Consider the following 21488-nt stretch of genomic DNA (forward strand, 5'->3'; position numbering starts at 1 on the left):
GTGCCAAAGGCAATCACGAAGTGCAACCAATCACTTATTCATCTGACTTGCCCTGAGTCCATGCCATGCAACCGCTGCATCTGAGGCAGAAGCAGTCCTCCAAGAAGCAACCAACTTTCGCGTTGTGCCACAGAATAAATAAAATAGTTCCAGTACCAGGTAAAAGCAGTGGGGAATAAACAGATAGAATAAAAGACACTGAGAGAGCGGAGGATGCACGTAGAGCGTAGAGAAATCTTCAATTTATTCCGAGTGCTTGAGATGTTCCAACTGCCTGTCAAAATGCTTGTGTGAACTAGAGATGAACGCGTGAATGCTGCAAAATAAGATCAGGAACAGATTTATGTTTCAAATTAACAGACTATTGTTTGCTGTCCAAATAGAGACTAAGATATTTATCTCATAGGCAGCTTCGTTTCACAATGAATTCGATTCCAAGATCCACATTCGTGTCACGTCTTGGCCAGCATCTCTCTCTCTCTCTCTCTTGCTCCACTGCTCGAGTATGGACAAATGGAATGTATCATTTTGCTGAAAGTAAATTCCATAACTGAGACAATCGCACAAGCGAAATGATGTCATGGAGAACCTCTTTCCCACTTCTCCGGCAGTGGCAGTCTCTGTCAGTCAGTTGGTGTGGCATGTGTGGCCTGTTCGGTTCGATTGCTTATCACCGGTCGCTCGTTTGTTGTTAAATCGATTGCCAAAGTTGCGTGCCTCCGAAAATAAAACGTATCCTTTACTCCCAGCACGCATCCACTACGTTGACCGTGGCGAGGAGCAGCAGCAGCAACAGCACCAGTCGGCGGAGGAGGAGTCGGAGCAACACCTCCAGCAACCACCTTTCAGCAGTCGTCTGGCGGCTGCCACAAGCATTGATGCCACTGCCACGCCGCCACGTCACGTCTCGCCGCACGGGTCGCCGCAGCTGCAGCAGCGTCTGGGTAAGCATCTGAGCAAGTCCGCCTCGGAGCTAAACGGACACGATTGTCACGGCAACGAATCGCCCCACATATCGCCAAAGCGTGCCAAGAGCGCCGTCTCCCAGCAGCAGGCGGGTGGAGGCGTGGCCAGTGGCGTGGGAGTGCTGCAGAAGACGCACGGATTCTTCAATAATCTGCGGCACCGCTGGAGCCGCACAAAGAGCAAAGACCGCCTCGGACGCAAGTCGCCTAGCGACTTCCTCGAGGAGAGCACGGACTATGCCGCGGACTACAGCTCGGAGAGCAGCTCCGTAACCCAGAGTCCGCGTCACCGGGCCACAACTATCGGCGGTTCGCCGCTGGCCCGCGAGTTCCGAGCCACGGCCAAGATGGCGCAAGTCATCCAACGTTTCGGCGGCTCCATGGAGGGGCGCATCGACGAGCAGCCGGAAAATGCCAATGGTGCCGCCTGCAGTCCCGTGGAGCTGACACCGCAGCAGCAGCTCGAGGCCCTGCAGGTAAGTGAATGTGATTGTGATTGTTTGCTTGTTTCTGGCTTGTTTGCTCTCGCTTTGGATTGGCTTTTCTTTTGTTTTTGGTTTTGTTTTGTCCAAACTCTGGCACTAACTCGGAAAACTCTGCAATTTCCATTTTCGCTTCTTCTACGTCTTGCTCTGCTGCACATCTCTAACCTCTGCAACTGTCATCGATTATAATCGATCATCGATCGTCGGTCGCTTACCGATTGTCGATTGGCAGGCCGAAGAGCTTCGTCGCAAGCGGGACGCTCAATTACGTCAATTCGTCTTCTTTCAGCTGCGCGTCCATCTCAAATCCGGCAGCGACCTGGTGGCCATGGACAAGAACGGTGAGCGGACAGAACCCAAGCCCAAGTGACGCTCCAGCCAACATACCTCATAAAGCTCCTCTTTCCCTTACTGCTCTACACTCTGAGAAATATTTCTGAACTTTTAATCCCTAATATATTTGGACAGAGTAATTTCTCCGAGTGTAGTGTAGCATCCCTTCTTTATATTTAATCAAGCACTTAACACGCTGCACCCACTGCTGTAACATTAATTTTCCTTTGTCTTTCGCCCGGCGGCAGGACTGAGTGATCCTTATGTAAAGTTCAAGGTTGGCGGTCGGCTGCTGCACAAGTCGCGCACCATACACCGCGACCTCAATCCCGTGTGGGACGAGGTATTCATTGTTCCCGTCGAGGACCCTTTTCAGCCGATTATTGTGAAGGTGAGGCAGCAAACACTTAACCCGCAAGTTTCTTAACAATTTTCACACGCGAGGAATTTCACTTAGCTGATTTTTGGCTCTTTAAATAGATATGGGGTATCCCATAGGGCATTTCGCGATTTGCTGTTCTTGGCTCGTTTTCGTCAGGGTAGCGTGGCCGAGCGGTCTAAGGCGCTGGTTTAAGGCACCAGTCTCCTCGGAGGCGTGGGTGCGAATCCCACCGCTGCCAGCGCATTAATGTCGGTTTTTGTTGTAGTTCTTGTTCTACATAAATCTCTACTCTACTCTGTTTCTATTAAGAGCAGTTTAATTTTGTAGTTTATCATTATTTTTCATATTTTATGTTCACTTTTTGTTCACAGCAAATCAATTCCATCCACAAGTTTTCATTCCCATATCTTGATAATTTCCTCTTTGAATCAATTTCAAGTTTATAATAGGAATTTATAGTCCCTAAGAGACTCTTGGCACCGGGGAAATCTGAACACCAAATCAATTTGGCGCTACCCTCAAAAATCTGAAGCTCTTTCCTACTAATCGCAATCAATTTCCGCTTTGACTTGTTATCCCTTCCTCCGGTTGTTTAGGTCTTTGACTACGATTGGGGCCTGCAGGACGATTTCATGGGCTCGGCCAAGCTGGATCTCACCCAACTGGAGCTGGGCAAGGCCGAGGACATCCACCTGCAGCTGTGCGACACGAGCAGCCACGGGGAGCGGGCCATGGGCGAGATACTCATCAATTTAACGCTCTGGCCGCGTAGCCAGGAGGACAAGGAAATGGTGAGTGGCACTCATAAATCCCTCCACTCCATTCCATTGTCGAGGGTACGGAAACGTTTGACTCGGCCATCAATCTCATGCTGGTTTTCCTTTTACTTCCAACAAAGCGATTTCCTCGCTACCTTTTGTTTGGTGGCACTCTTAATTGCGCTTCGCCTCCCACTCACAGCTGAACTTTGACTCTGTTTCCCTCTTTCGGATTGTGTGCGAAGACGTTTATTTATAAGCAACTTTATTTATGGCTCAACTCAAACTGAAATTAATAGACCTAGGTCTGCGATCGGGGTGAGAGGCCGCACCAACTAATGCAAATATTTATGGAGCTTTATCTCTGCTGCTCGGCTGAGCCGAGACCGGAACTAAATACCCGAACTGACTAATACGAATCTACGCTCCGCTCTCCGCTCTCCACTCACCTCCACTCTTCCATTGACACACTCATCGTGACTTGGGCAGTTTTGAGTGGCAGTGCGGGAGAGCGGCAGACAAAGCGCCGATCGCTGCTTCGGCTTCGACTCAACAAAGCTCCGGCATGAGCGCCGACAATTGCCATTGCATGTTATCTGGGGAGGTAGTGAAGGCGATGCCAAAGCAAACATATGACAAAGTGGGAAAATACGATGGAAGAGACGCAAAACGAGTGAGAGTAGAAGCGTTGATACCTTATGTTTGTTGAAAGTGCCAGTTGGAGGTTGTCGTTGGACTGGATTGAGATATATATTCAAAAAAAATATTATTAATAAACAGTGGCCTGAGTAATAAACAGTACCTGTAAAGACATTGTTCAACTTTCAGCTATGAGTGCACATGCCATACTCTTAAGCTCCCGCCAATCTAGCATACCCTTTAATCTGTGAGGGTATTTGCCTTGCAATCGCTCTGACTCCAGCGCAAGACCTTTGCCACTGCCTTTAGTCACTGTTGGAGCGTCGAAAGCAAAGTTCGGCTTTAAGTTTTGTTTTTTCGGCTTTCGGTTTTATGGTTTTCTGTTTTCCTTTTTCGCTTGTCTGTGGATTTGGTGGGCAATGCTGGGCAACAGTTGGCCTGGATGTAAGCGGGCGCCGCGCATGTTGCTCAAGCATGTGAGGCGGCAGCATGAGGAGCTGTGTGAACAACTGGAGCAGGGCTGCGACGAGCTGATGGAGGTGCCTATTTGTGGTTGGGGGCAGGGGAGGTGTATTGTGGATCGGTGTCCCAATTGAAGCTAATCGTTTGAATTGTTGCAGCACTTTCAGCGCAACTCCAAACTGGCCGAGTCATCGAAGCGTCTGAAGTCGCAGATCTGGAGCTCAGTGGTCACCATTCTGCTGGTAAGGGCCAAAGATCTCCCACTGGCTGAAGACGGTAGCAAGCTCACCGAAACGCACTTCAGGTTCAGGTGAGCACGATCAGCTCTTGAAGTAATAAACCTCCCATTGAGCATACATCTTCCCCTGTGACCTAGATTGGGCAACGAGAAGTACAAGAGCAAGTCTTCCTGGACGGAGCGCTGGCTGGAACAGTTCGATCTGCATCTGTTCGACGAGGACCAGAACCTGGAGCTGGCTCTGTGGAATCGCAACACCCTCTACGGCAAGGCCATCATCGACTTGAGTGTGTTCCAGCGCGAGACAACGCACGGGATATGGAAGCCGCTGGAGGATTGCCCCGGCGAAGTGCACCTCATGCTCACCATCAGCGGCACAACGGCCTTGGAGACGATCAGCGACCTGAAGGCGTTCAAGGAGGATCCACGCGAGTCCCAGCTGCTGAGAGATCGCTACCGCTTCCTACGCTGCCTGCAGAACCTGAGGGATGTGGGTCACCTCACAGTGAAAGTGTTTGGAGCCACGGGTCTGGCTGCAGCGGATATTGGCGGCAAATCGGATCCCTTTTGCGTTCTCGAGCTGGGAAATGCCCGACTGCAGACGCAGACAGAGTACAAGACCCTAACGCCAAACTGGAATAAGATTTTCACCTTGTAAGAGCAATCGCTGGTCCATTCTGTTCTCCAGCTTATTGATTACTCTTTCCCAGCAATGTCAAGGACATCACACAGGTTCTGGAGATCACAGTCTTCGACGAGGATCGCGATCATCGCGTCGAGTTCCTCGGCAAGCTCGTCATTCCACTGCTGCGCATCAAGAGCGGCGTCAAGCGCTGGTACACTCTGAAGGACAAGAATCTCTGTGTCCGAGCCAAGGGAAACTCTCCGCAAATCCAGCTCGAACTGACTGTCATCTGGAGCGAGATTCGAGCCGTCTGCCGCGCTCTCCAGCCAAAAGAGGAGAAACTCATTCAGCAGGAGGCCAAGTTTAAGAGGCAGCTCTTCCTGCGCAATGTCAACCGTCTCAAGGAGATCATCATGGACATCCTGGAGGCAGCCCGCTATGTGCAGTGAGTACGAGTTTCCCCCTTCGCAAACTGCCCTCTAATTAGTCTCTTTATTCTATTGCAGGAGCTGCTTTGAATGGGAGTCTCCGGTGCGTTCCAGCATAGCTTTTGTCTTTTGGATTGTGGGCTGTGTCTATGGCGATCTGGAGACTGTTCCTTTGGTCCTACTGCTCATTATTCTCAAGTAAGTGGAGATTTCTTCTATGAGGTACAATTTTCTAGATTTCGTTTGGTTTCTTCCCTCAGAAAGTGGCTGATTCGCATGATCACAGGCACAACAGACCCCTCAGCGGGGCACTATGACTATGAGTACGATGAGGATGACGAAGATGACAAGGAGAAAGAGGAGAAAAAGTCCATCAAGGAGCGACTGCAAGCCATTCAAGAAGTCTCCCAGACCGTACAGAACACCATTGGCTATCTAGCCTCGCTGGCTGAGAGCACCATTAAGTAAGCACCTTTCAACCCACATAGATCACTGTTAATTCTGTCTTTCTGTTTACTTTTAGCACATTCAACTTTTCCGTCCCCGAGCTCACCTGGCTGGCCGTCGTCCTGCTGCTGGGCGCCATTCTGGTGCTACATTTTGTGCCGCTGCGCTGGCTCCTGCTCTTCTGGGGCCTGATGAAGTTCTCGCGTCGCTTGCTGCGCCCCAACACTATACCCAACAACGAGCTACTCGATTTTCTTTCCCGTGTGCCCGACAACGAGGAGATTGTAAGTATCTGTCGAGCATCTTAATTTCCACTGAACTAATAATCATTTCACGCCACAGAATCAATATCGAGAGCTACCACCCTCGGCGCCCACCGATCAGACCCGCAGCAATCCAAAGAAGAAGCTCAAGGGCTCATAGTCCATAACCAGCGCTGATGCGGCAATGGCGATGGTGGCGCCGCTGCAGTCCAGCGCGTTGATTGGAGGCGGCGGCAGGCAGCAGCTGATGCAGCGCTTCCGGGCCAACACCAGCCAACTGAAGCAGAAGTTTGGCCAGGCCAAGAGCCTCAGTCTGAGCCACGGCGAAAGTAATTAGACACCAAAGTTAGGAGAGTTAGCTAGCTAGTTAGTTAAGGAGAGGGCAGCACCAAGACACAAAGTTCCACACGCAGACAGACATCCCATCCACAAAACTATATACTCAATGCAACTAAAACTTGACTCAATTAAGCAGCACAAAGTTTGCTTCACTTATTTTCTTAGCATTATATGAATATGGATATATGTATATGTGAAAACTAAAACTATTTACACAGAAAGATATTGTATATACACAGAAAGGATAGAAGATATTCCAAGTACCTAAGGTAACCAAACCCTCTCTCGCTCTCTCTCTCACACTCTTTAAAAGAATATATTCGAATATTTACCAAGAAACACTCAAAATGCTAACAACCAGATTCCTTTTGCGCGAATCCGAATTATTTATTGTGTACTCGTATTTCAATTTGTGATATTTTCCAAGAATTTTGCAACTTAGGCTTACTTACTTATGTGACTTATGTAACCCCCTGAAGGAGGGATTATCCTTCCCGCACTCAAATCTCCCTAGACTCCATTTAGAAATCAATTGCACTCGACTCGTTTAAGGATGCTTCTTCTTGATATACCTTTACAAATACCTTTTATATGTACGCCTAAACAAGACCTTATTAAACTTATTGTAATTATTTCACTCGAAGCAAATTGTTCAAAACATTTTCTAATATTTATATGAATAATACGTCTAGGATAATCAGCTCGTCAAGGCCCCCGCCCCAGGCCCAGCCATAAACACGATTTGTATGTGTAACAATTACAACTAATTGCAATTAAAATCCACTCCGATCGATCGATTTGATACATTTTAGATAGTCAAACTATTTTATACCCCGCAGGAAGAGCAACAACAAACGTTTTTTATATACATACATACATACAAAAATACTTCATACCAAACTCAATTAATTGATTAATTAAATTAGCACCTAAGTTAAGTTTGTTATTTTTCAAAATATATGTATACAACATCTACGACGGCAAAAATAATAAAACATATTTTTGGATTTCGCTCAAAATACAAACTGTTTTTTACAATACTTCTAAAACTGTTCATGGAAACTTTTGCTTTGACATCAACAAAAAGTAAGTTTAATAAAAGCCACTGCACATAATTTAATAGGAACTGTTGCATGGAACTAGAACTGCCAGTTATTATACCTGATCGCCCCACTGTTGTTTGCTAACATTCCAGTAGTCGGATTATTCGAGCGAGAGAAATAATTTGACTTGAGAGCGCACAGCTCTCTCTCTATCCCATCGCGTTCTCTTCCTCTCTGAACACGCGCTGACAGTTCTTCCAGTGCTTTTATGGTCTGATCATTCCAGATGTTTATAATTTATTTGTTGGAGTGAATTTCTACTCTTTAATTTGAACCTGGACACTAACGAATAACGTTTGGCATAAGGAAATTAAATACTCATAAACACATTCAATGTATATATATACATACATATTTATATATAGATTGTACATTGTAGAGGAACAAATCATTTACTTTACTTGACCTCCGGTATTGGGTGCCTGGGCCGGCTGCCAAGTGGGTGTGTCAAATTGTCAAAGTCAGGCCAATGGTTCTAAAACTAAAAGCTTTTATGCTACGCAGTAAATATTTCTCTGCACTAGTAAAAGTTTTATCCAACTGTTCGAATATTTCAGCTAAAACTGTAATTCTTTAATATGTTAATCTTTATGAGGTCGATGTTTTGCTCTGCTTACCTGCAAAGCTTTATCAATCGCGCCATGTGGAAGCACTGATAAGGTTTCGTTTCTAAATTTTATTTGCTGGGGTCTTGAAAAGTGGCAATAAAAATAAATCCCACAGCTGTTTGACAAGTCTTATCAGCACTCGGTATTCCACTCGACAGACGATCGCCAGACCAGCCCACAGCCCACGGTTACGCAATCGAATAGAAGTTTTCCATACAATACGATAAACGAATACATCTTTAATATATGTACATATGTACGCGAATACACTGAAAAAGTAATTGCACAGTCGTAATTGGAAATAGGGAAGCCCTAGGACCGCACTAGCTTAGTGCTAAATAAATGCATGACTGGTGTGTGTGTTGGATACGGATTCATCGTCGCTATCAGTTAGAGTCTCTTAAGTAACTTAAACGCTGAACTTCTCCTTCTTCATTTGGTCGTACACCACGGAGAAGTCCTTGTTGCCCAGACCCTGGGTGCACAGCGAGGTGTAGATCTTGTGGGCCAGCGAACCCAGTGGAATGGGTGTGTTCGAGCTGTTGGCCACTCCGGAGGCCAGACCCAGATCCTTGGTGATCAGAGCGGAGGAGAAACCTCCAGCATAGTCTTTGTTGGCAGGGGCAGTGGGGCAAATGCCGGGCACGGGGTTGTAGATCTCAGATGCCCAGCAGCGGCCAGTGGACGAGTTGATAATCTCGGCGAAAACCTTGGCATCGAGACCCTGGCGCACGGCCAAATTCATCGCCTCAGACACGCCAATCATGGAGATGGCCAGCATCATGTTGTTGCACAGCTTGGCGGCCTGTCCCATGCCGTAGACGCCGCAGTGGGTGATGCGCTTGCCCATGCACTCCAGCACAGCCTTGACGGCGTTGTACTCGGCATCGGTGCCGCCCACCATGAAGGTGAGGGTGGCCTGCTCGGCGCCGGGAACACCGCCGGAGACGGGGGCATCGATGAAACGGGCTCCCTTGTCGGTGATGCGCTTCTGCAGAGCCTTCACCAGCTCCGGGGAAATGGTGGAGGAGTCGATGAAGATGGTGTCCTTGTTGACGCCATCGGCAGTCATCTCCTCGTACGATTTCTCCACAATGGCGTTGTTGGGCAGCATGGTGATGACAAAGTCAGAGTTCTGGGCCAGCTCCGAGGTCTTGGTGTAGACGGTGGCTCCCTTGGCCGCCAGTCCTTGGCAGGCTGGCTTCGAAATGTCGAACACATGCAGCTTGTGTCCGGCCTTGATCAGGTTGCTTGCCATGTTGGCACCCATGTTGCCGAGGCCCACGAAGCCGATGTTCTTGCTGCCGCCCTGGGTGGACATGGCACGCACCAGAGTCTGGCTCCAGGCATTCAGCAGGGAAGGGGACACCACACGAAGCGACATGGCTGGCTGTAGGAGCAGAGTGAAAATGTTATGTAACCGGTCGAGGCTTCCTCTCCGCAGAATCTCATCACCCACCTGTAGCAAAAGAAGTCTGTCTAGAAGGTACAACTAAAACTGTGAACGATCGATCGGACCACCAAAAGCACACTGTTCTGGCCGCCAGCAGCGGCAGCGACATCGAGTCACGTAATTCAACGTCGTTCCAGCAGCGGCGACTGGGTTGTCGAATCTCACGAAAGTTCTCCATCCCAACAGGGATTCCATGCACAGCGCGAGCTGTTGGCCACCCGACAACTCTGCTAGATCAAAGCTGGTTCTCTCATACGCATGCTGCTCTCTCCATCAATATCTCTCTCTCTTGTTTGGCAAGCACTTGTATTCCAGTGCTGCCGGGCAAAAGCTTTTCGTGTTTACTGTGGTCATTCCATCGGTTTGCTATAATTGATGTTCTTATGGGGCGACACGTGCCGTTGTTTTGTTTATCAGCATAGGGAAATAAAAACTTTCCATTTCGTTTACTTTCGTTGACCTTCAATTTATTTTGGGGGATTGTCTGTACAGTGCGCTTAGAGTGGGTGTGTCAGCTTGTCACATTCACTCTAAAACTGTAAGCTTTTGCGCTACGGATTGGAATTCATTGCAAAAAGCTTAGCGCCTGTTCTTGAAGTTGATTTTTGGTTCGTTTGCCTTGTTGCATTCCCCGCAACGACCTTTCGTCACCGGTCGAGGGCCTACACCTTTTGCATTGGTTGAATGACAACTCGGGAATCGCATCCATTGCGTGAATTATCGTGCATAACTAAATTCGCACGCGAAGTTTCCAAACTGTTTTATCCTACTCTCCCACAAAAAAGTTGCACAGCTGGGTCTTACAGTTATTTGACTCCACTCTGCGAATGGGATATCATTTTGTCGCTTATTAATTCAAACTCAAAGATATCGAGGAATGATTGACAACAATTACCCCGCTCAGAGATTCTTTTCCAGCAGCATATGCTGGTTCAAGGGTGTATTAAATTCGTCTTACAGAGTACATCTTTCTCTTGAATAGCGGGTTTTCACCCCACAATTTTGGCGTCGAGCATTGCCAATACTTGAACTCGATCCCACAGTGAACAATTTGATGTCTCGCATTTTGTTTCTTTGGGCTATTTTTATCACAACTTCAATTGGCGAAGATATCTTATTTTTTTGACTCATATTTTACAGTTGTTATTCCGCTTGTTATTGTTGTTGTTGTTACTGTTGCTGCTGCTGATTTTAATGTTGTTGTTTTTCTTCACATAAAAATCGGCATGCATGAAATTGCAACTGCTCGACTCAAGCTGCGTTTCGCAAAAATCTCGGCCAATTTGCGGGCCGCCTGTCGTGGCCTGGCTCTTATGCAATCCCCGGACTTTGCTGTCAGCGCCTGCGCCTGCGTCGTCGTCATCAGCGCCAACATGGTTATGCTTTATCAAAAGAAAACAGCCCGAAAACCAGACTCGATTTCACCCCAGAAGAACCAACCCGCCGATGGCTTGAGGTAGCGACGAGGCAGATCGAATCTCTGTCTCCCACCACAGATGATTTCTTTGATTTATCTGGGACAGAGCGTCTACTCGTGTGGGCTTCAGCCGCCGGCTGGCCTGGTTAAGTGAATTTCAATTTGGGGAGTGGAACGAATTGGAACCGCAACAATGACGCCAAATTGAAATAGGGGACATCATCTCGCTGTGGCCAACGCTCCCTTACATAAGCGAGGCATCGAGGTATGTATCAGGCGCTTGTCAATTGTCAAAGTGACGGCACAAGGCACGATGGCAAACACCTTATCTAACGCCATAAAGTGCAATTCAGCGTATGATTAACACGAATATGAACAACAATGACCCGGTGAGAGCGCGAGAGGGTCTCCAGGGTGTCTCCATGAAACAATTCATAGCTCGAACAGCCAAAGCCACCAGAAGAAGCAGAGCCACAAGTGCTCGTAAGTGAAGCATTAAAGCGCAGAAATTACAACCATGAAGAGTGGAGTGTAGATGGGCTTGGCACTGTCCGTCTGTCCATTCATGTTTTGTGGCATTCGTAAATGTACGTACAGCCAGTGTACGCAGCGGTGTACCAAGCTCATTAGGCAGACATTAAGCATTTCTCCAAGCATTTTTTTGCCTGCCACTAATTTCCATGTCAAAACACACACACACAGATTTCACTCAGAGTCCACAGCGCACCCACAAAAATAATAACAGCATGCACTTGAAGCCACTGGAATAATTCAACTTGAAATTGAATTTTATTTGCTCGCAAAAATTGCATTATTAACACACTTAACTACAGTGCGCTTCGTAGCTGTAAGGCTATTGTAAGGAAATGCCACATGACCAGGTAACAATTTAATGGCACACGTAAGCCACAAAACAATAAATATTTGATCTGTTTATTGTTGGGCAACTGATTCACAGCGGCATTAAGTAATTGGTACGATAACTAGCTCGATGGGTAGTTGTACCAGTTCCTGGTGGATGATGGCCGATCCTTGACCTCCCATTTCCATGCACCTTTCTTCTGCCACAAGCTTCGGCTTACTGTTCCACAGATTTATACTACCAAAACGCACTGTACCCAGCTACAATATGGGCTTGTCGGACGGTAGGGTAGGCAGTTTCTTGAACCCCGTTGAACTTTCCTCTCTGCACGCAATTGTCTCGACACTGGCGGCAGTGTCAAGTTGCAGCTATCTGCATGCCACAGCGTAGATCCGTGACTCAGTGAACACTGCGAGGAGGAACACAATTATTTGCCAATGATTTTGATGGTGTCATCGTGATCGACTACTGACTACTGACATTTTCGATTTCGTTTCATTTTCGCTTCATTTCCGGCCAGCACGTAATTGAAATTACACCAAGCTAAGACATTTTTTTGGCAGTGAAACTATGGCCCGATAATCGCTTTCATGGAGTTTTAATTATTTCCCTGAATTATCGCTGTAACCGACGCTGGGCTTTCGCTCTCCACTGTCCGCGCTCTCGCTTGGACCTACATTAACATGCCAGCTGAAGAGACCACTCCAAACCCAAATGAAAATCAAAATGAAAAACTAAACAAATTTATAAAAAAACAAATCAGAGAGCCCGCACAACGCAGGGAAAATTGAAATGCAGTCGGAGTCAGTGCAGGCCCGTTTTGGGAAACGAAAGGAAAGGAAAGTGAAATTGTAGCCGCTCCTACCTCCCCGCTGTCTGTTTCAATGGGATTCAATTTGTTTTCGATTTCGTTCGGTTTCTGAATCGTTTCTAAGGTTCGCGCTTTTTAATACGCCGCATGCATAATTATTATGCATTAATACATACGTAGATACATACATACATACATACACACATACGAATGTACATATGCACATTGCTATCTCTTCACTTAGGCTACATTTGCCGACACCGTGGCCTATAGTTTCGATCCGCTGCAGTGAAATTGAAAATCATTTTTGAAAGTGGTAAAATTATTCGCTGCCCGACAAAACACACATTCCATGTGACCGTTTAAAGCAAATGTTGTATTTTGTTTTTGCCGTCATTTTTCTCACTCTACTTGTTTTTGTTGTTTTTTCGGCTTGGTTTGGGAGCTTTTTGTTTTCTTTTCGGTTTTTTTTTTGGTCACTATTACAAAATATTAATTGCAGGGTGAAGAGCGAGAAATGGTAGGTGGGCAGAGTGAAATGCAGATGCAATTTGGAATACTCTTTGAATGATGAAATAATAAAGGGGAATGGAACGACATGAGCTGAGTTTATGGGCAAAAGAAGCGGGAGGATCTGTTGGCTTTAAAATAAATATACCCTACACTTTTATAAGACTCTTCCCCTGCCGCGCGCTACCATCAGCAGCATCAACATAAAAACCAACAGCCCGAGCGGCAGATAAATGTTTAGCTAACCCAAATCCACACACAAGGAAGGAAACCGCTGCAACAAGAGGCACTGCCGCTGCTCTGCACTGACTGCAATCCAGTTTAGATTTCGACCACATTTTGACCATAGCAATGCACCGAGGTGCCGCCAATGCAGCGGGAGCAGGAAGCGTTTTATGGCCAAGCAGCGGCGGCAGGCATTTTGGGCATCACCCGGAGGCAGCCAAACAAAAAGTTGTCTTAGTTTCGTGCGCTTAAACTGCATCTCTGAGTCTCGATGCGTCGACGCATCGATAAATGTCTCGCTGCATCAGCGAGTCTTTCTCCTGTTCCTCCTTGGAGCCGAATCTCGCCTGGCGAGTGCACTGCATTGCATAATGCCAGCCGATATTTATGTCTTCTTGTCAATGTGTTGCATCAGCCAGCTGCTGCTGCTCCAGCTGCTGCCATTCCAACACACCACCTGCCTGCCTGCCTGCTGGCTGTCCTCCAGCTGCTTCACAAAGATTCTACCATGAATAAGGTTGAATTATGCCCAAAATCAGATACGTACAGACGCAATTAAGTTGATCTACTTGGTGCTGTGGGAAATGCAGAGACTGACTTGAATTTTATGCAAATCTCGTTACTCTTTTCCGCATACGTATGGAAAAAACGAACAGCGAGAAGAGCCCTGGGAAAAGCCATTCATACGCGAGGCTGAAGGTCGAATCATTGTTGTTGCTTTTTGGTTAATGTTACATTTGCCATTTGGCACCGCCTTGGGCGTGTGGGACAACGCAAACGGAGAGCGCAAAGCGGAGAGACACCTGAGGCAAAACCTATGAAAAGGTTAACACTAATTGCTCTTTATCGATTGCACTCAATTGATTCCGATTGATTCTCGTGAGGCATTAGAAGTGAAAGTGCTTTGTTCTAGTCGTTTGCTGCTCCCCACGCCAAAGAAGCTGTCAGCCAGCGGATGTTGGAGCTGGTCACGGTTGAATGCTCTCCAAGGGGCGGTCTGATGTCCATCACATAACTCTGGCTGAAAAGTGAAAACCTTCCTCATACGTCATACGTCGCAGCCCGCACATAACTCACGCCTACCCATGGGGGCAGGTGAGGAGGTTTTATGACAAGTTGACTGATTGGATTTGTGGTGAAGCTGCTCCAACTGCCGCTCCTGCTCCGTGCTCCGTGCTCCATGCGCCATGCGCCATGCGCAAGGCTGTCAATGCACTCTCAATTGCAAATTGCAAATTGAAAAAAAGAAAAACAAAGTTTGCAAACAAACTGACAGACAGAGTCGCGTCTTGTTTGGGTTACCTAATGGATAATGGCCCAGGCCGATGAATGAATGTTTCGCTCTGTGAGCTGTTATGCTAATTAACTCAATTTCCACGATCCATAAACGTCTCACTTAGACAATTGTTTGCTTAGCGGAAACTAGCCGCTGTGCTGCTGCTGGGAATGAGAATGTTATGTTTTAATTGCCTGATAGAAATATCATCAGCAAAGGCCCCTTGTAAGGCCAAATTCTTGCAGAGCTACGAAGATGTTTTGCCAACGACGCGTGCATACACTTGATTTTGAAATGATTTCAACCTAAACGGTTACCCTCTAGCTATGTAACTGTGATCATAACACAGGGCACTGGGCAATAGTTTAATAATAGTTTAACCAAAGACTATGAATAGTGCGTCAATTTGCAAGGCAGTAAACGCGGCAGAGGTTCGCTATGTTATGCCAGCTACCGCTACTTATTGACCATCCATAATCGACGGCAGCCCAAGACAGACAGCCAGAAAAGGCGACAACATCAATGTCAATAGCTGTCGCCGAAGGACGGCATATCATGGATTCTGTGTGTACAATTTCCACACCAAATCGGTTTATAAACTCGACTTTATGCCACAGTTTGATTGTTACTCTACCCTATCAAAAGTACACCAAACAAACAATTCAATTAAATTCCCAATTCATAATGGAATTTGGTGTAACGACGACCTTGAGTGCGTGTCCCTCCCCTCCGCAGACACAGAGCGGAGTCTTAAAGCCAATTAAAGCTTGATGCACGTATCACATGGCACTGAGTCAGAATTATGGAATTGTAGCTTAAGATATGTAGCTGCGAGAGGTGTAACATGAATCATGATCGCGCGGATCGCATGCAACTTGCAGGCGGATCGATCGATTTTCCCAGCAGCACAGCACAAAAAACTTGTCACAGCAAATTGCAAAACTGGCACACTAAAAGGAACAACAACGAGAAATACGAGTACTGGAAACATGTTGAATGGCTATGGCCAGACGACATTTATGGCCGCGCAGAGCACAACTAATTTGCATTGGAGTTGCATTCTGGTGTCTCCGTCTCCGTCTCCGCCTCCGTCTCCGCCTCCTCTGTTAGATTCAATTATCCAGCACAAATCATTGGTGGATCTTTTGAGAGATCGCTGGTGCCAGCCAGACGGACCCCTGAGCGCACATCAGACACGGCCAGACCACATATTGTCTTGCTACAGTTTGCTGGCCTGGACCAGACCAAAAGCTACAGCAGCAGCAGCAGCGGCGACCACAGCAACTACAGCTACAAAAATGTTTGTAAAAGCCACTTTGGCTTTAAGCGTATTTGTGGTTGACGCTGACGCAGCTGCTGGCAGCGCTGCACGCGTCGCTGCTTGAAAGAAAACCAGCAACGAACAGCAACGAACCAGCGAACCACTCTTACTTACTTTGGCCAGAGACGCTTTTCATTTCTTCAGTCTGTTAACGGCATGCGAACGATGCAGACGCGGCGCAGCTCCAGCTAAACGACAAAAACTTAACTCGAACTTCAACTGAAACTTGAAAGCGAACTTTAACTGTAACTGTAACCCGAGTGTCCTAAAGCTAAAGCACATTGGTGCCACTGCTCCTCCGACAACTGAAAGTGCGTGCGCTTCCTGCCGGATACCCATCCGTGTCCCGCGGCTCTGGCTTGACCATCCAAGTGTTTGTTCAAAGTGAAATTTCAGCTGCAGAAGAAGCAGCTCAACGGATTTATATCGCTCGCGTTTCCCGTCTGCAAATTAGTCAAAAATTAAAAGCAGTAATTGAGCTTTTGGCAGAGTGAAAGAGCAGCCACCGCAACTGAGCGCCGCCCGCTGACTGCAGGAAGGAGAGCGGTAAGTGGCCAAGTGCGGGACGGGACCATCTAACGTCCAACTGCCAAAAAAGGCAAATAGAAATTGTGTGGTTTTTTTGTTGTTGTTTTTGGTTTCACTCTCCACACAGAAGCTCCATCCACACATGTGCTGGCAATTTTGCTGTTTATTTTTTCATGCTCTAATTATTTGGAAATTTCATTTTGTTTTTGCTCACTTCTCTCGTTAACTGGCATGCAATTTGTTTGCCCAAAGAGTTATGGTCTGCCACAAACCACACATCCATCTATCCGTCCGTCTGTCCATCCATTCTCTAGAGAGTGACGAGACAGGTCCAGTCAAGTTTTATGGCCATACTTCCTCATCTACGAGTAGATATGCAAGATGGGAGAGACCCCTGCCCTGTGTCTATTCTTTGGCGGTCAGGTGTAAATGTCTTTGGGGCTCTGCTGCTTTTCCATCTTCCACTTCATTAACCCAATTTTCACCAGGTGAAACTTTTATTTTTCGACAAGAAAAGTCTTGTTTATCGGACCCATTTACATACAGCCAGAGGTAGGGGCAGGGACGGGCCATAATCTCTGCTGCCTGTCGCTCTTAACGGAACTAATGTCTTCACTTGGCTGTGGATGCTTCTCGCACTGCTGTTTATCTATTGAAGATTTGTACTCGTAAAGACAAACACACAAACAGTGAGTGGAAAATACACTTAACCAGAGGTTCACTTTTATTTGATTTTTTCTTCATATTTTATTTATGTGTGTGTACACATTTTTATGTGCGAACTGGCGGCGTTTTCGAAATTAAATACTTTCTAATTACAATAAACGCAGGCGGCGATGCCCGCCGGCCGGCCAATTGCCTGCCCCGCGCGTCCACGCAGGCAGAGAGCCATGGCCCATCCACATTGGCCATCATAGCCTTTGGCAGCAAGCTGAAATCACGTAGCCGCCACATCGGCCAATGCCAGTGCCAATAAAAGAGATGCACAAATAGAGAAAGAGAGTGAGAGAGAGAGGGAGAAAACAAAACTCGCGAAAGTGTCAAGAAAATATAATGCCGCTCAGACTCACTTTTTCTTTATTGTCGTGTCTTAATGTGGCGCTTGATGTGTTTATTTGCCATTGCTACTCCACTCTGCACTCCACCACCTCGCCCCCGTAGCCATATCACGATACCATCCTCATTCCCATCGACTGTTGAAACCAATGAAAGTGAAACGTGCAAATGTCTTTGCGTACTCGCAGAAGCTTCCAAGGTTCAGCACGTGCCAAGCCCCAGTCGCAGCCTGCCTGTGTGGCCTGCCCCTCCTTCCAGCTAGCAATCCGTCAGCCTGTCTTTGTTTTGTGGTCTTTCAATTACTCAACCGCAAAACATTCAATTTGTCAAGCGAACTGCCCTCGGATTACGACTTTCTCGCGCTGTCCAAACAAAAGACTTAGGACACAAACGCAAATTCGCTTCATTAGTTCGCTTTCTTTCGCTGTGCCAGAGTGCGTGGCAGAACTTAATGAGGGGGCTTTAGCGACACGCCTGCATTGTGGAATTGAGTTATTGAGCCCTACGAAGGTCATAAATTGAATAATACGCCTGATGGTAAGGCTAAACACAATTTGAATATACAAAGTCTGCAAAACAAATGAAGGATTCCAACGAAATTTGTCGCTAGTTATGGTTGGGGTTTTTTAGATATTTAATATTTGCAGTCAAAGTTACTTCATTTTGTTTCTTCATTGACTCACTTTTTCGTCAGTTGCATCACAGCTAGAAGTATTTCAGCACTAAAAGTCTGTTTATCCACTAAACGTCTGAGTCTTAGCATTCAGTGCACATTTTTACACCGACTTAATAACAACCTCAGTTGTCCATTATTCTCGTTTGGACTTTGGCTATACATATAATGCTACATCTGACACGATCTGCATAGCAAATGTGAATAATTACTGCCAATAGCAGATCAATGCAGAGACAACAGCATAAAATTCAATTTCAGTTCAGGTTTTTATGGCCTGGCCCCAAGTCGTGAGTTGCCGCAGTTGCAGTTGCAGTTGGATCTCCTCAGATGCAGCAGCAGCAGTTGATTAGTCAGCCCCATTTTGCTGTAGCTTTTCGTTTTGTTTGCCGCTTTTCTAGACCAAGAGACCAGACAAGTTAAAGTGTCTTGGCCTACTGAATTTTTTCTCACACTCTTGTCTTGGTCACGGATGTGGCTGGGGTTCGGGATGGGGATGTGAATTGATTGCTAATGTTCATCTGTGCATATGTAGGCAAGTATCTTGGCTGCGTTTAGATGTGGATACACTCGCGTCATTGCATCACATGCAGCGCAGGTCCGGGGAGTCAGAATGGGAGAGACAGAGCCAAGCCAAATGCATTTGTCTGCCAAAGTACAAAGTATTTCTTCAGCTTCATGTGTCTGAGCCACATTTAGCTTTCTTCAGCCGCTACTCCGCTGTGCAGCCTTTGTTTTGTCAGCGCTTTGCTTTATGGTTTTTCATATGAACAAGGTACACAATCCACGGGGAATAAGTATGTATATGTACCTATGCCTATGTGGAGTAAGTAGCTCTTTCGAAATTGTCACATTGTTTGTCGTTGGGGAGCTTCGGTTATCTCTGGCTCACTGGCTTCCACCTGGCACCAACATTTGGAAACAGAAACAAAAGTTTTGTAATTAGCTGCGGCGCATCTTTTGCACAATCCGAAATGTCGTTATTGTTGTTGTCATTCGATGCCGTTGAGTGATAAACAAACTTAAAACAATTTGAGCTGTTTAGCGTGTAGCTCCCCCCCACAACATATCCGGTTTCCTCCCCCCTTTGGCATATGCCAAATTGAATTTAACAATGAAATTTGACTTTCGCTTTCAAATGGTCGGGCGCATAAATTCTTGAGATTACGCAAGAGGCGGTGGCGTCTCGGCATGCCGAGCAGGTGCCTTGCTGCCTGCCCTCCAACTGTGACTCCAAGTCCAATTCCACCTCCACCTCCACCTGCACATTGACAGCGACATAGACATCGACATAGCCATCGGGTATGGACTCTTACCTCATTTGGAAAGCAGCGAGCGAGCGAGCGAGAAATGAAAGTTTCTTGTTTTTTGGTTTTTAGTTATATTTCCATTTTCATTTCGTTCGTTCGTCGCCGTTGGCTGCGTGAAATTTACATTTCGTTTAATAATTTCAAACATTTCTTCGGGGTCGCTGCGGCATAAAATTTGAGGAATTAGCAGAGCGCCCCCCGCCCCCAACAAATGGCCATTTTCCTATGTCGTTTTGTGCTGCTTTGACTCTATGCTTTTTCCTTTTTCCGGCAGGCCTAACAATCGTTTGCCAGTGCCACGCCCACTACCCCCCAGCCAACCAAGAGCCCATTTTGAATGCCAGTCGACAAAAAGCGCATTTCATTGTCGCTTTCTTCAGCACTCCGCTCCAACCCCAGCAATGTGAAGTTCATTGGCTCTGCATTTTGCTGTGGCATAATTTATGCGTCGCCAGCAATTTCAATCCCGCTTCATCGTTAGTAGCTGCCGCCGCTCGAGACACTAATTGGCTATCTGCAGCTGCATCTACATCTACATCTGAGTTTTGGTAGTCAGTATCTGGAGCGGCGTCTGAAAACTGTATCTGAGATACAATCAGTCAATATTTAATGTGCAGCTTGTGCAATGCATTTGTTACTCTACGAGTAGCTAGGATAGACAGACCAGCCAGAGTCGTGTGTGTGTGCCGTGGCTTGACATCAATTCGTGGCGCTGGTGCGTTGCAGTTGCGCAAAAGATTTTCTGTGAAATATTGGCCGTCTGAGTCACCCAATTGAACTGTTCAGGTCACGCACATTCCACTTGGCTCGGGCCTGGCTCTGTGGTTTTTTTTCGTTTTGCTGCGCTCCGTGCTGTGTTGTGCTTTGCTCTAATAATTCAGCTGCAGCCTCGGGTCTTGGCAGAGTCTTAGAGTTTCGCAGATCCGCCAGAGCCGCAGGCGTTTGCCAAAATGTGTGTGGAGACTGCGGCAGAGTGGGTGGATGTGGATGTCTGTGTGGCCATCGGTGCGTGGCCGTTGCAGCCTCCAACACTGCAATTAAAAGTAGCTCCAGTCCCACTCGCAGCCACAATGTGTACGAATATCTGACAGTTGGCATTGCAACAGACTCCGAGAGGTAATGCAACCCTTTGCCACTAGCCACCTGGTAGTCCTCCTTAGGCTCTCGACCCCAAAACATGGAAGATCTATTGCCCTAACAAATCTGCGTTTAACTTTTAATTCCGACAACTAATTTCATATTATTTTTGCATATTTTACAGCCACCTCTCAGCACTCAGCACTCTGTTGCTGTTGCTGTTTGTTGCTGCTGTTTATGGTAAGTTCACAATGGAACGACCTTCCGTCTCAGTGGGTGTTTACACTACACACTCACTGTTCCAGTGTTCAGTGCTCTGTGGGTGTGGCTGCTACTCTCAGACAGACTGCGAGTCGGGTAATCCAATTAAATCACACCCAAATGATCAGCGTAGCGATGAAACAATGTCAATGCCAGAGACAGTCGCAGAGAGGCGGCCGAGTCGGACATCAAGCTAATCCTCAGGCACTCATTGAACCCGGACAAGCTGCGGGTACTAACGATCTTAACGAGCGGCACGGCGACACGGCGGCACTTGTAATCCGCTTTAAACCAGACCTTTTTTTCGGCACTAACATCCGGCTGTAGTCGGCCGTAGTCTGTGGTCTCTGGTCAGTGATAAAAAGCCGCCTGAAATGCCATTAATCTGTGGCTTCCCTTACTCCAAAAACCGAACGAAAGTCTGCTGCAAAATGAAAGGGAAATTACCAGTGCCAGTGCCAGTGCCAGTGCCAGATCCTACTTGCGCCCCTTTATGTACGAGTTTTACTACGCCTACCAGAGGGCATTGTCACATTTCACTTTCAATGAAAAGAGAGGCAACAGCAGCAGCTCCAGCAATGATTTTCAAGTGCACTGCCCCTCCTCCCCTCCCTCTCTCTCTCTCTCACTCTT

General features: G+C 46.9%; 3 protein-coding genes and 1 non-coding gene across 10 annotated transcripts in view; 3 read left to right on the forward strand and 1 right to left on the reverse strand.

Moving 5' to 3' along the window:
- On the forward strand, window positions 1-16880 carry LOC117892110 (multiple C2 and transmembrane domain-containing protein). Of its 5 annotated transcripts, none has more exons than XR_004648682.1 (13): window positions 1-159; window positions 750-1441; window positions 1683-1791; window positions 2032-2174; window positions 2762-2956; window positions 4183-4334; window positions 4401-4916; window positions 4973-5332; window positions 5394-5513; window positions 5576-5779; window positions 5839-6046; window positions 6105-6829; window positions 16869-16880. XR_004648682.1 is itself a non-coding variant. In XM_034798122.1 (12 exons), exons 1-12 carry the CDS (start codon window positions 66-68, stop codon window positions 6183-6185), a joined length of 2874 nt encoding a protein of 957 aa, XP_034654013.1. In that variant the 5' UTR covers window positions 1-65; the 3' UTR covers window positions 6186-7307. The 5 variants fall into 5 exon arrangements, 3 of the variants coding, with proteins under 3 accessions (XP_034654013.1, XP_034654014.1, XP_034654015.1); XR_004648681.1 differs by lacking the exon at window positions 16869-16880 and adding an exon at window positions 7694-7695 and having other exon boundaries at window positions 6105-6957; XM_034798122.1 differs by lacking the exon at window positions 16869-16880 and having other exon boundaries at window positions 6105-7307.
- On the forward strand, window positions 2322-2403 carry Trnal-aag. Its single transcript has one exon. It is a non-coding gene; the product is annotated as a tRNA-Leu (tRNA).
- Window positions 8290-9645, reverse strand: LOC117892113 (probable 3-hydroxyisobutyrate dehydrogenase, mitochondrial). 2 transcript variants are annotated; one of them, XM_034798128.1, is made up of 2 exons: window positions 9535-9645; window positions 8290-9461 (listed from the first exon to the last, which is right to left on the reverse strand). In XM_034798128.1, exons 1-2 carry the CDS (start codon window positions 9635-9637, stop codon window positions 8485-8487), a joined length of 1080 nt encoding a protein of 359 aa, XP_034654019.1. In that variant the 5' UTR covers window positions 9638-9645; the 3' UTR covers window positions 8290-8484. The 2 variants fall into 2 exon arrangements, with proteins under 2 accessions (XP_034654019.1, XP_034654020.1); XM_034798129.1 differs by having other exon boundaries at window positions 8290-9465; window positions 9535-9644.
- The window catches only part of LOC117892109 (mucin-5AC), a 12631-nt gene continuing 7131 nt past the window's right edge, over window positions 15989-21488 (forward strand). For both annotated transcript variants that reach the window (XM_034798120.1, XM_034798121.1), the window contains exons 1-2: window positions 15989-16496; window positions 20779-20834. In XM_034798120.1, coding sequence (XP_034654011.1) covers window positions 20832-20834 — 3 coding nt within the window. In that variant the 5' untranslated portion in view covers window positions 15989-16496; window positions 20779-20831. The remainder of the gene's footprint in view (window positions 16497-20778; window positions 20835-21488) is intronic.

Source organism: Drosophila subobscura, chromosome E (genome assembly GCF_008121235.1).
Source record: "Drosophila subobscura isolate 14011-0131.10 chromosome E, UCBerk_Dsub_1.0, whole genome shotgun sequence".
In the NCBI taxonomy this organism is placed as follows: Eukaryota; Metazoa; Arthropoda; class Insecta; order Diptera; family Drosophilidae; genus Drosophila; species Drosophila subobscura.

Coding starts and splice junctions, on each gene's coding strand:
- LOC117892113 (XM_034798128.1), bottom strand. CDS start 9,637: ATGTCGCTGCCGCTGCTGGCGGCCAGAACAGTGTGCTTTTGGTGGTCC. Junction 9,462..9,534: donor ACAGACTTCTTTTGCTACAG/GTGGGTGATGAG, acceptor TCCTACAGCCAG/CCATGTCGCTTCGTGTGGTG.
- LOC117892110 (XM_034798122.1), top strand. CDS start 66: ATGCAACCGCTGCATCTGAGGCAGAAGCAGTCCTCCAAGAAGCAACCA. Junction 4,917..4,972: donor TGGAATAAGATTTTCACCTT/GTAAGAGCAATC, acceptor ACTCTTTCCCAG/CAATGTCAAGGACATCACAC. Junction 5,780..5,838: donor CTGGCTGAGAGCACCATTAA/GTAAGCACCTTT, acceptor GTTTACTTTTAG/CACATTCAACTTTTCCGTCC.